The sequence below is a fragment of the Vidua macroura genome, chromosome 1, assembly GCF_024509145.1.
Source record: "Vidua macroura isolate BioBank_ID:100142 chromosome 1, ASM2450914v1, whole genome shotgun sequence".
NCBI classification, from domain to species: Eukaryota; Metazoa; Chordata; class Aves; order Passeriformes; family Viduidae; genus Vidua; species Vidua macroura.
In genome coordinates, this window is record NC_071571.1 from 93,227,698 (window position 1) to 93,242,281 (window position 14,584).

Genomic DNA, 14,584 nt, shown 5'->3' on the forward strand with positions numbered 1-14,584 from the left:
CACCCTATTCAGGCTCTATTCACCTGGATCTACTGCCTCATTCTTAGGCAAATTCTCATAGAAGCAAGCTATGATCCCACTTGGAAATTTACTGAAGTAAGCAGTCGCAGGCATCATGGTTGCTTGAGCTCAATTAGATGAGTTCTATAAATATTTTTTCTAGCTCATATTGAACACCAGCATGCCATTAAATGAGGCAGCCAGAGAAGGACACATTACACGTATTACTTTGCTTCTGAAGCATATGATGACAATACTATATGGAAAATGGTCAGCTTATAGGAAAAAAAACAGAAAAAGAAAACTGAGTCCTAAAACTCAACTTGTGCTTTTAGACACAGAAATTGTGTCCAGTTTAAAAAAAAAGAAAGCAATGACAAGCTGCAATGATCACTACTGCCTCAATCTGAAATGGGGAAGGATAAGTTACCAAAGTGCTCAGGATAAGAAGAAAAAATAGCAAGGATACAAAACTAGGTGTCTGAACTGACATGAGTCACAAACAGTTTAATACAAACAAGTGAAGTCACCATGGAGTCAGGAAAGGAGGTGCTTACATAAAGAGATACAAATATTCTCACAAAAGGAGCAGAGCAGAAGACAACAACAGTTTGGTGACATCAAAGACAAACCCACTGCAAGGAGAAACAAAAGCTGACATCTCCCTTACAAACTGATAACTGCAGGTACAGCAGATGACTGTGCTCGGCATTATGAGCATACTCAGATATCCCAGGCCCCTTCTGTCTAATAATAATGAGCAAAATAAACCTGTGACATTAAAGGTCTGCACATATAATAAAAGATGTGCAAGTAAAACTTGGCCCAAATCTGTGGGGGTTACAAGAGGTGCTTTGAGAAACTTGTGACCTTAAATGAAGGTATTCACATGCATAGGTGGTTCAGTTTCTAGCTCAGAAATGTTCCTCTACTTAAAAAGTCATGGCCAGCTTCACTGGCTTCTTAATTGAAACTAAATATTATCCCCAGTTTATATTTTAGCCTTCAGGAGATATCACAACAGTGATTTTTTTTTTTTTCTGATACCTTGTGTTACAGTTAAAAGCCCACCACTCACAGAAAATGGTGGCGTTCTGGTGTCTGTCAGTCCATATATAAATGCAGCTATATACAATAAAACAGACCATTATGATGAAATTGACACATTTGGGATCACTAATCACTGTTTGCAAAACAAAATTCACAATTTTGCTAATCATGAAGACTTATCAGAGTTTGACCACTGTGCCATTTTCCTAGTTTCAAGAGAGTCCTATAGTTAAATAAGACACTGCAACACTTTGCATATTTCCCTGCCTTGCACAACATCATTAAGCTTCACATTTGATTGTCTTGTTCAACACAAAAATAGCAAATAATAACCATAAATCCTCTCCACATGAGAGGGGTAGGATAGAGGCATTGAAAAACCCTCAAACAGTAGAAATGATTAAAAGGAGAGAAAGAAAAGAAGACATAGATGGGGAACACCACTGAAGAATAATCAAACAAAAAAAGTACTGGAAAACATGCAGGAAGAAAGAGAGGAAAAATCAAACATCAGGTAAAGTTGATGAGTGCCTGGAAATAAGAGGAAACAGAGGTGAAAATCATTGCTAACTCACTACACCAAGGGGCAAAAAACATACAACTAAAAAGAATAAAGCAGGTATTTTCTTACCTTTATAGATACGACCAAGTCCTCTGTAGTCCATTTGGTCTGAACAATTGAAAACAACAACATACTTTCCCAGGCATTTGCCCATGTCTTTAGTTGTCTCTGTTTTCCCTGTCCCAGCAGGTCCTGCTGGTGCACCACCCATACTCATGCCCAGGGCCTGTGCCAGAGTGATGTAACACCTAAAGACAGAACAAACAGATCTGTGAATCTTTTCCTACTATTAATTACTTTAAGTCCATCAATGCAACCACAACAGATGTATTATCCAGAGCTGGGGAAGGGGGCAGAAATGTATTTCCATGTGATGAGTCCTCAGGCCCCCCCTGCACACTGTGAAGCTGAGTTACCAGGACCAGCTTTGTTCCACCTGCAGAAAAGCACTCATCCAGCACAGCCATTACTGCAATAGCCCAGGAAATCCACAGGCCAATTCTAAATGCTGAATACCAAAATACTGTAGTATTGTGATTTTCTCAGACTATCATAGTCCCTTCCTTCATTACAGCCTTATTCTGCAGCACCCAGAGCCACTGGATTTCTGCCTTTTCCCCCTCCCTCTGTGTCTCCAGAGTACTCATGATGGGCTCTCTGATATGGCAGTAGGAAGGCACAGAGGCTGGAAGCACCTCCTGTTCTCAACATTTCCATAGCAGCATGCAAAATCACAGCAGTGCTGCCAGTCATGTAAGGTTTTGAGTTCCAGGAGGGCAATGGATGAGAGTGGAGATTGCAATGGGCAATGGAGAAAGAGGAGGAATCCATGAGTCCTATGATTATCTTCCGCTTCAGCCTCCATCCTGGGTTGAGATCCTCAAGTTTAGGTCTCAGCCTTCCCAGATGGTGTGGAGGTTACTGAAGGGTGTAAGGAAGCCTGTTGTTCTAACCTCCAATGCCTCAAAATCACAGCAAACACATTTCAACACTGTGAAACTCAATAGCTTTATAATATATGTGGGGAGATAAAATGGGCACTGGAAAAAAAGCCACAAATGATAGCACCTAGTATGACTTCTTAAGAAACAGCAGGATACTCATTCTAATACAATAGCAGTAAGAATGCTTCATCACCTTATTATTCAGTGATCAGTTAACAAGCTGTCATTTAACACATAAAAAATACCACTCCTAACAATTCTGCTACTGAAAATGAGGTAAGGACAAACTGAATGCATAGCACAAGTTCTATGCAGACCTTTCACTTCACTTTTGGTGTTTGCCATGACATGGACTGTGTCTGTTATGATATGTAGGAGCATTCAATTTCAGTGCCGTTCTCTCAATGCAATGTACGACCAGCTGTGTGTATTTATCACTTGCTTAGGGAATCTCTCTGAACATGAAATCATTAGCCAAACAGGACTTGACTCCAAGCTGATTTATGGAACAGACACCATTACCTGAATATTTTCAGAAGATCAGACAATTCCACTCAGAAGTATTATAAATACTATAATGGAAAAAGCCCACAAGAGGAATAAAATCTATTGTTCAAGATCGCTTAGGCACATAAGTTTTCCTTGCTAACATTAGGAAACATCTCAAATACCCTTTCAATATGTGACAGTGTGTAGTCTCCAATCCCTGCAGCTTTGTTTGGCTCTTCCAGGTTTGTCCAAAGAGAGATATGCCTGTTCTTTCTGTTGTTGTTATTATTATTATAGTTTAAACTCATTTAAAAGGCTTGTTTTCTTCAGTCATGTCACCCTGTGCTCATTTTCAATCTTGTGTGACACAGGACCTTGTAGAATCATAATATATCCTATGTCCAGTTCCAGTCCAGTTCCTGCTCTGCACAGGACAAACCCAAAAACCACCCCACATGCCTGAAAGCTTGGTCCAAACGCCTTTTGAACTCTGGCAGGCTTGGTGCCATAACCACTTCCCTGGCTGACTTTTAAATCTATGAACAAATTTAGAATGACATTTTCTTGATACTGGCTCTCCTGGTAGGTAAAAATATTTTCAGTGTGTTAGTGCTGCCATAGCCACTAATCAACTGCATGTGTGCTGCTTCAAACAAACCTCTATCTAACACAGGAACAGTAGTGTGCATAACACAGAATTTGGGAAATATGTGTTACTTATTAAAAGCCAGGTATCTATATGCAGAGGTTTGGCTCTCTTAAATAGATCACAGGGAATAATTTTTGTTCAGAAATAGGCAAAAATCTGAATTTTCATTAATAAATAAAATCTAGTAGCACAAAGAATGCAAAGACAATTCCAACATTAACTGAAGATGGGGCTTTGAGCAAACTGGTCTAGTGGAAAATGTCCCAGTCCAAGGCAAGAGGGTTGGAACTAGATGATCTTTAAAGCCCCTTCCAATCCAAACCATTCTATAATTCTATAAATGACTGAACTGGCAAAGTATTTTGACTTTGACATTCGTATCCACATATAAAAGAACAAGCTCTGGCATAGCAAAATATATCTGCCTCTTGCCTAGCTGAAGCACTGACAAAGCCCTTAAGGAAAATAGGCATCTAATTAAGTTTATACTGTGCCGTATAACTAACACTCGAGCAATAAAAACTTCTCCTTGTGATTGCCCTCAGAGTTCTTCAGTATTTGTATTCCCGCAATTCTCCATAGGCCTTGCTTAAAACCATACTGGCACTACTTATGCAACACTATGTCCTGAGTTACTGCTTTTTCCTACAGGCTGACTTCAAATTAATCACTTGTTGCAATTCCAAATTCCCATGCAACTACCTGCTTATTGAAAGCAGCGATATATTGGTGTTTAGATTGACTCTGTTTAGGCTGGTGAAGTGTATGGTGTTCAGGCATATTTATCTTGAGAACAAGTAAGTTTTTCAATGCTCATCACGGCTCATGTAGCTCAAGCAAACACTTGTATTTAACCTGCTTTAGATTGCTGAATATATAAGTACTGGCCTCTGCTGTTCACCAGCGATATTGCAGCATTGTAGAGCAACCTAAGTAATTCTGACTCATGAAAGCTAAAAGAATTAAGTCAAAGGAATTAAATCTTGGCTCCAATACTATGCACTTCATTCCTTTTACAAATACCTGTCAGTTAAGGGAGTTATAACAAGCCTGTCTGTACAGCCTAAGTATTCATTGCAGTAGGTGAACTCTACATCAGTGATTTTGATAATGCATTTATCCAAGTCTTCAAGAAAATAAAATCGAGACTGTTTTTGCCATTCAAAATCAGATGGAGATTTAATGTTCATACGGACCTATTATGGAAAAGAAAAATCATTAATACAGAAATGAATCAGTAACAAATTAATCTTAAATTCCATACAGGGGAGAAAAAAAAGTCTACTTAATATAGATTCATGACCTTGAAGAATGTGCACGGAATCTGTCAGGAGCCAAGACATCCAGAATTATCTTTTCAAACCTGTCTATGACATGCTCTGAACCTTCTGTCCACTTTGGTTTTCCTCTGATTTGGGCACAGACATTATGAATTTTGTCTTACAGAGATATTGAAAAACAGTCATAAAAAATGAACAATACTGGCTGTCCTGCATGCTAACAGCACCATTATTCACAGAAATACTAAATTGTGCACAGTATTTGAATATGTTGTATAGACGTCAGAGTGCTTGTTTTTTGGCGTTGTATTTTTCAGTATGAACTTGCCACACACATATTTAGACTTGTGGTAATTAATAGATTCATTATTACTGACACTAGATCTCAAAACCCCTGGCCTTTTACAGAAAATGTTGCCCTGGTTATTGGCCTTGCAAACACAGTGTAAGGCGAAGAGGAGGTTCTGGAATTTCAGCCATTTCCCTCTCCTTTATCTCAATCACTAAAGGACGCATTTAGCACAGAATATAATAGAATGTTTTAAGAGAGAAGGCTATTATTACATATACAATGTAATATACAGCTTTCCCCAGCTGTGGACTTGCTCCTGACTTTTTATTTCATATACAGGACCTACAAATTTAAACCATTTTCCATAATTTTATTATAATATGCCATTAATTAAGAAAATAGTTATGAAGATAAATTTAAAATTACAGATAGAGAATAAAACCCCATGTTTATCTTAGAAGACAGCAGTTTTCTTTCTAGATTTCCGTACTTTTCTTTATTGTTTCCTATTTTCTTTACACATGCACTTAATTTTTATCTTCCTAACATAAATGCATAAATTAAGCAATCAGTATTGAATTATTAACCTTTGCATCATTCAAGTCCTTTGGAAGTCATTTTACTTCCATTTTTATAATTATGCTTTCATTATTGAACATACTTATCTAAAGGAAGCCTGATGCAACTCAATTATCAAAATAACTAAAATATCTGTTATATTTATTGTTGCTATCCTCTTCAAATATATGAAGCCTCACTGCTTTCACCTTTGAATAACTATTACCTTACATCAACACATAGGCTTGATCAGAAATCACAAGACTGACAGGAATACTAAAGGGAGTTTTTTTACATTTACATTTCAATCAAATAATGCATTAAATCTTCAAACTGAGAGGATAGTTTAATTTTAAAAGTTAAACTCTTTTGCTCACAGTGAATTTGTGCATCATGAGTATTAACAAACATTTAAAGAAATGAAGTCTAAACCTATGAACACACCAATATAAAAATTCACCCTTCTCAGTGCATCACATCTATATTAAATCAAACTAAATCTGATATGCTCTATCACAGCAGTAATGTCAGAGATACTCAAAGCGAATAGATTCTAAGATTTGCTTATAATTTTTTTATATGTGCAAGACCTTCCATACAAAATGTCCCTTGATGGTTTTCCAAAACTTACCAAATCATCAAAGATATCCTTCTGGTGCACATGAATGGTGATTAAAGTTTCATATTTTGTCCGTTCCATTCTTGTCAGATTGTGTGTTGCCATGTCAATCAAATCATTTAAAAGTTCCAAGAACTTCTGATTTGTTGTGTGCATTACCTTTTCCACAAGCAAGAACGATCATATTAATACAAACACCATTTGTTTTTCCAATATTTAGACTTTAAATTTTTTTTAGGAAAACTGAAAATATCCACAGTTATAATGTCCATATTCTGCTTTGTATTTATTAGGCTTGGAATCCTAAATTTGGATTTGCAGACTGCCTTCCATTCATGCATTGTTACCCAACAAAGTACAATAAGGTTATATCTTGATGAACGGTCACACTGTAAGATTTTATTCCAAGACTCTTGCTCCTTTTACTATATATTACATTTTCAGCTGACTGCATCCCTGCATATATTCAAAACCATCAGTCAATTATCTTGGGTAGAATATATTAGCTCAAGCTTTAGGGGGAAGAGGTTTAGAAACCTACTATAATTTTAGATGCTGACGCTAAAATAATAATTTATTTTGTAGTACCAGATCTATTACAAAGTTCCACAAATACTGACTATACAATACTGACTTACATAAATAGCATCAACCTCTGACAGTGATGTACACAACAAAAAACACTGAGATTTAAAAAAGAGCAGCTCATTTATACTCCATTCCAAATGTGTGACAGATCAATCACACCAGCTTTCTGTAAATACATGCAGAGCCTAAAACTCGCCCAGTTTGCTGAAAAAAAAAATGCTAAAAACACTGTTAAAACTAACAGAGAATTAAATAACCTCCCCACCCCCCAAACATACACATGCAGTTCAGCCCAAAAAACCACAAAAGTTGTTTTCTTGTTAATGCAAAAGAATCTTTATACCTAGTTATTCCACGAACTACAGTGGACTAAAAGCAGCTTTATGCTCTTTTTAAACTTTGAACAGTGCAGAAAATGTAGCAACACAAGGTTTTCCCCATAGTCTAAGCCCTTACTTTCATGCAATATCAAAGTACAGCACGGAATTTGCCCTGCATTTACTTTTACGGTAGCATGTTGTTACTCATTCTTTGTTCAAACTCACTGTGTATTCCTGATTAATGGTGGTTTACAACTACAACATCTGTCCTTGTTCTTTCATAGATTCACTGTTAGGAATGACACCTTGGTTGTTAACAGCATCTTATCCATGTGTTTGAGATTAAACCAACACCTCCTGAAACAGATTCTATTCTTCCCCTTCCCTAAAAAAAGAGCTCATCAGCTGAATGATGTAATGCATTTGGATAGAGTAGACCAATGTCCACAAAGCACAGTTACTTCCCCGAAGTTCAGGAGCTCTTATTTCTTTCCAAATATGATTTTGTTAAAGTAACATGATAAAATTCCCCATATTCCAGAACTAAGAAACTGTTTCTTCCCAAGATGATTGCCCTAACAAAACAACAGAGAAAATCACAGGATTAGGAACAATTCCAAAGCACATGCTGGGGGGATAATGAGGAGGTGTGACTCCTTAACACATTTTTTACTATTCTGTTTTCCTGATAGTTTATTTGTTATTGTGGGTAATTAACTAGTACTTTGTGCTTTTTTCTACATGTTACTTTTAACTTTTCACAATATGTACTGTTACAAGCAATGCTTTTAATAAATCCCCAAAGACTCATTAAATACTACCTTTTTGTCTGTTTTGGTACTGTTCAGTGCCTTCTCTGCGTCTCTGGTCCAGATAATTTGAATTCCCAGAAGCCCTATTTGTGCAGGAAACATTGCCTGAAAGTCATACATCTTAAATTCTGAATCATTAATGGCCATTGACGCCTGTCTAATGATGGTGTGGATTGTTTTCCTAATCCCATTCAGCAGCTGACCTAACCAGAATTCCACACTGCCCTGAAATAAACAAGAAAGTACTTTTAGAGAATTATTTTATGAATAATTCACAAGAAGCGAGAGCTCTACATGACTGTTTTCCCAGTCGTTCATACTCCCATTTCCGTATTTGTTATTCTCTAATCTTTAGAAGATTCCTTTCCTCTTTCTGCTCCACTGCCCTTCTAGAGATATGTGATGGATTTGGCACTTCACAGCAGTATTGCTGAGAAAACAGGTAAAGCAATCATTACAAACTGACACAAATGTTCTCTCCCTGCTACTCTTTGCTCTTGCGGTTCACATTGGGAGGTTTTCATTCAGCTAGTAAAATAATAGCATGATGCAATACTGTTGGCCTCTAAAACATACATCTACTTTAAATCAAGTCATGAAAAACTGTAATATATACTTTCATTACCTGAGCTAAAACTGGTTCAATAATATTGACTTTTTCTCCTTCTTGAGATTCAAACAATAAAATCTGGTCGTAGTTTTTTTCATGAAATCCCACTCGGTTAACATTGTCAAACAAACTTAATAAATGTGCCTACAAGAGAATCAGAAAAAAAGCCTCCATAAACTGACCTTATATGGCATTCTTACTTTGTATTTAAATGCTGTATTAGAATACTCTGTAATTCTTTCCATAATTTTTAATTATTATATTAATTATTTAATCAATTATTTAATTATTATATTAATTAATATTTCTTTCTCAAATAAACAACAAAATCCACCACAGTCTTCACTTAGTGATACTGACCATAAGAACACTACTGCTTTATTGCTTGTACCTGAATAGTGTGGGAATCAGATGCTTGACCAAGGATTTCCAGAAGAGCAGGGTCAGATACAAAAAAAAATCTTGGAAATATTAACCGCTTTTTTTCCAAATAGCCAGTCAGTGATTTCTGACAGATTTCCAGCTGTTCCAGCAAATGTGGTAGCAGCTGTGCCAAAGTCTCATCTCCAACACAGCACTGCACAATGTTTGATGTTTCATGGGCTCTCTGCATAATTCTCTGCCATGATTTATCAATATTCTGAAATCTTCTGGCTTCCTGAAGTACATGAAAAATGCATTAGCTTTTCCTCATGTCTGTAATATTCTAAAAATTAAATAATTCTATCAGACAAAGTAACAGTTTAATATCTCCCTTGCTGTTAAAGTCTTCTTTGGAGGACTTATGTATGAATATTTATAGGCATGCTTATTATTGACCAGAGTTCAAATTGCAAGAGAAAGAGTACAATAGGAATAGCTCTGGAAATGTCTTACTTCATGTTGGGCACCAAAATTTTCCACATAAAAGGAGTCAAACACACGTGAGGAAACTCAAAAAGCAGCTTTCTCAGAAATTATAGCCTTCCTAACAGCAATACATAATGTCATGTAAGCAGCACTTGATGAACAAAACCAGTTGCACAGTCTGAAGCTGCCCCACTTGTACATTACAGGTGTTGTAGGTAGAGACAAATTCTCAAACTGGAAGTTGAAAAATAAATATTTTTATACACTGGGTATAGTGACATTAAAAACTCTTTCTTCACCTACAACAAATGAAATGTTAATGGAATCAGAAATTATCTGAGACCTAGAAGAGATCTCAAAAGAAGATCCAAAGCAATTTGTCTGTCACAAGGCAGGATCATACCCAAAATATCTCTCTGTCTTGTGTTCAGTGATGGAGATTTAGAAGCCTCTCCAGGCAATTTTTGATCCTTATGACTCTCTTCTAATATCTAAGCTAAATCAGATAATGAAACAAGGGGTTTTCCTTCCTGTTGAGAACAGTCCTTATATTTTAAAAAACATCACTTCTGCCCTTCGGTTTTTCCTTTTCTTCAAGTCAAACAAGTCTAGTTTGTTGAACTTTTTCTTGTCCTTCCTGGATAGTTCCTTATTCTTGCCACCCTCTTCTATGCTCTCTCAAATTTGTCAGTGTGTTTCTTTGGCCAAAACCAGATACAATATTTTAGTTATTGGTTATTGATGTTTATGCATTCCACTCTTCTGTATTTTGCATACCAGCATGCTAAAATTATCTTTTTTGGTAGTACTATCAGAGACAATGGCAAAAACCTATCAAAATAATGGCAACTACTGTTTTTCCTCTATCCACAACGATCCTTGCCCACCCTAAAACTAATTTAGATTTGTTCAACATGTTTTGCTTCTAACAAATTCACATTGACTGAACATTATTCATCTTCTTGTTAATTTCCAGATGCTAACAGTTACTTGTTGCAGTATTCATCCAGAAATTGCAATTAAACCCACTGCTCATTACTCCTCCACCAAGCTGTTCCTTCTCCTCCTTCATCAAAGACAGTCACTACATTTGTTTTTTTCCAGAATATTGGTTCATGTATCTATCATCCTTGGAAGAAGTAGCTTTAGTAGCATTTGTTCATTTGCACTGGCTGCTTATTGATTCTCCGATAAGCCCTAACAACTTAAATATATCTCATGAACAAAAGAAATAATGTTGTTTAAACAACAATTGAGAAAGCTTTGTTTAGCTTACAAAATTAATCTTAATTTGTGATATTGTAAACTTTAATTATAAAATATGTATCCTGAAATCAATTAATACTTAATAATTTCCCAATAATAACAGCTTTGTTTAGTTACATCATTTGATCCAGCACGACTGAACTGTGGCCTGTTAGAACTGTATGAAAACCCCTCATTAGGACACACAACAAAAAGGATGATTTTTTTTTTCTGCTATTTCTCTCCTGTTCAGATCACTCCTTAGCTCTTGTGCAGCTGCTACCTTGGAAGGTCATCACTGCCTTTTGAAGAGGTTGCAATGGTTCACACAGATTAACACATGTACAGCTCCCAAGCCTGGCAGCATGTCTCTGTGGAACTTCATTAAACTGAGTCCTAGCAAGTCCATAATTCAAATACAAAATCCATCATTCTACTACTACAGCTTATAGCCTATCAACATGTGCACACAGGAAGAAAGGGATATTTGTACATATGGCAAAAATGATAAATCAGTTTTGTGCCATTAAGAAGTTCTGAGCCCTTTACTAATTCACTAATATTGCATGCTGACAGGAACATTTAAACTTGAATTACAAACAATTGTGTTCCTTTAGGTTTCACCAAGTTCTAAGCAATTTAACCAGACAGATCCTAGTTTCGCAAAGCTTCTCCTGAACTGCCCAGGCACAGCCCAGAAATCTTATATGAGTTATATGCACTGGCAAATAAACTCTGTGATGTGGCTAATCTCCTGGTACAACCTATTATTGTCATATATCAATATACCTGAGGTAGTTGTTTTGCAATGTCTCCTCCAACAAACACAGCTTCAAGGTAAATCCAGAGGTTCTGTACAGTAATCCAGTTTTCAATTATCTCTGCAGTATTGGTCAGCTTCTGAACCCATTGTTGTATAGTGGACTTAAACGGCGCATTATACCTGCATGAACATGAATTAAAGGGAAGAAGAACCTAAGACGATCATTGTTCACTCTGGGGGTTGATTAGATTTATACAATATGTCCATTTATTAAGTTTTGTACCGGTTGCTCATCAGTGACCCCAGCATTATGAGGCTATCTTCCACCAAAGCTATTTTCTCTGATATATCTGATCCTCTCAGAAGAAGTTCTCCTCGAGCTTTGAATTGGCCGAAACTGAAAGTATGAGTACTCCATTCACTGATGACATGCTTCAATTTTGCTTCAATATCCTTTTCTTTGACAGCACTGATGCAGATATCCTGTGTAAAATTAAAATAGTAAATTACATTCATCTAAGACTATTATAAAGCACACTTATAAAGACTATTAAAATGTATTGGCTTAATCCAGATCTCAGTGTAAATTCAGGCTAATGAAAATATACATTGAAACACCTCAAAGTTATTATATTTCAAACAAGATTATATTCTAGTACTACTTGTAACAGGTACATCTAATGGGCTATACTACATCTTCACTACTACTAGCATCTTACGCACACAAAATTCACTGAATCAGTGAATCTGCAGGAAGAATTTGTCTCTCTGTATGTATTAATATTTGAAATCAAATAAACTGACAGAGGGGTTTAAAGAAAATAAACACTGCCAATCAAAACCAATAAATATTCTGAGAACCATGTAGACTGACAATGTACCTGTCAGCAGACTTCTTGAAGACAGTGAGGACAGGACTGTCATAAACCTGGTTGTTGCATCAGAGAGAAAAGGATCCCAAGACTAGATCCCAAATTCTGGTTCAGTAGTACACTGGATTCTATCACAGGTTTAAAGTGTTTCCTGTAGTGTAAGGTGGAACTCTGAACCTTTCAAAAGGCTTAAATTCTTGTCCGGGCATTGGGTACAGCAGAGATTTTATTTCATGGTTTTGCCTTAAAAATGCTCATTTGTGGAACAAGACAAAAGAGGTCACTACTCTGGAAACAATACAGATTTAGCTGAGTGACCATGGAACTGAAGTTAGAAACTGTTTGGGTTGTACTTTAATTTTAGCTATGCTTTGTTCTTGTGAAAGCTAACAAGCATGAAGCTAAGGCACTTGCTAGATAACTTCTGTCCCCAAAAGAGAGGAGACAATGGCTTTACAGCTTGTGCACACTCCATATGCCTTCTCATCTATCCATGCCCTTGTGAAGGGTCACTTTTGAAATACAAAACAACTTCATTTTTCTTTAATCCCATATCCTCCGCTTCTACTGTGTTTCAAGGATTTTTAGCACTTAACAGGATCAGTCTAACATCAACTGTTTTTTTCCTCTCTGATTAGGCATTTAAAGGGAAGAAAAAAAATATATAAGTAGGCAGACCCTAAATCAGAAGCATGACAGAATCACACTACTCTTAAAACAATAGAAATCCTTCTATGGAAGGATTAGTGTAATACCATCTACATATTTAATTCTCCAGAATAAAAGGGAAATAAACTAATCATCAGTGCCAACACCAACTACCAAACTCCACTTTTTCAATGGAATTCTTCAACTAAACCAAATTTTTTTAATGTTACAAAGCTGACTAGAAACAGGATTTCAAAAGCACCAGATCACAAGTTAATAATTACCCCCCCCCCAAAAAAAAACAAACCAAACAAACAAAACAAAACAGACAAGTACATATACCTCAATATCTTCTTTATGTTTTAATAAAGGGGCATCCATTACGTTTTTTAAAGTGAAATTTTCAGAGTCAACATCAAAGGGATGCCCAGTTACTTGTGCAATTTTTTCCCAGTGTCTTGACAACATTGCCTAGAAAAGACCATAGGGATGGGGTTTCTAAAAATTATATTAATTTTAGGTCTAGAATGATTAAATACTTTTGCATTGCGTCTGTTAAATTAATAGGAGACTATTGATTTCTATTCCACTGAAAGCATTAGTAGTTATTCTAATCACATGACAAAGTATTTTTTCTATAATGAAGCCTAACTAGCTTTTTTGCTATAAATACAACTGCATTTATCTATAAAAAAGAATTATGGAAAGCATCCTATAGTCATATTACATGGCCTTCAATAGAGTTTCTCAAGTGACTCTTATCTCCAAATTATTATGCTGACCATACCTTGGTTTTCATCATTTCAAGCAAAGGACAGCTCTCAGTGAAGTCATCAATTTTTTTTTTTAGGTCTTGAAAAGCTTGCCATTCCTTCAATGCTTTTGGTAATTTTCGGATTCTTTAAAAAGCACAGAAAGAAAGAAGAAATATTTTATTCTTAATAGTCATCATTCACGACTTAATAGTACAATATATTGCCATTTTTCAATGAGTTGACCAGTAGACTGCAAATAAAAATCCAGCTGCAAACTGGAAATATTTTATATAGCTGGTCATTTGTGACTCCAGGCATGAAACACTGCTAGAGACAGCACAAATCACTAGAATGGTTTGGTTTCTATTTCAGTTTGAATTAAAGGAAGTTAATTTCATGTGCAAACCCATACTTGAAATTAAGTTCCTGCAGTGTCATTGTTTTAGTAAAATTTGAAAATGCACCTCATCTTGTAAAAGAGATAAAATGATTAAATAACATATAAATCATTAAACAACAAATAAAGTACATCCTAAACTAAAACTATTCTGCTTGCAAAGAGAAAAAAACTTCTGTTTCAATCAAACAAGTCTTAATTCATACCTGGTTTTGTATGAAAGACATTCAAAGCAAAATTTTCCTTTATGCACAATTTAAGATGAAAACAAATTTAAAATGA

The 14,584-nt window shown here is 35.9% G+C and overlaps 1 protein-coding gene across 1 annotated transcript in view; it reads right to left on the bottom strand.

Annotated features, from left to right (window-relative positions):
* LOC128805918 (dynein axonemal heavy chain 5-like) overlaps nt 1-14,584 on the bottom strand; it is a 147,201-nt gene that overhangs the window by 96,294 nt on the left and 36,323 nt on the right. The window contains exons 32-41 of the mRNA XM_053974941.1: nt 13,938-14,049; nt 13,493-13,621; nt 11,914-12,113; nt 11,657-11,810; nt 9,165-9,431; nt 8,789-8,917; nt 8,173-8,388; nt 6,456-6,602; nt 4,718-4,890; nt 1,682-1,860 (exon numbers count right to left, since the gene is read on the bottom strand). Of these exons, the coding sequence (XP_053830916.1) occupies nt 1,682-1,860; nt 4,718-4,890; nt 6,456-6,602; nt 8,173-8,388; nt 8,789-8,917; nt 9,165-9,431; nt 11,657-11,810; nt 11,914-12,113; nt 13,493-13,621; nt 13,938-14,049 (1,706 nt within the window). The remainder of the gene's footprint in view (nt 1-1,681; nt 1,861-4,717; nt 4,891-6,455; nt 6,603-8,172; nt 8,389-8,788; nt 8,918-9,164; nt 9,432-11,656; nt 11,811-11,913; nt 12,114-13,492; nt 13,622-13,937; nt 14,050-14,584) is intronic.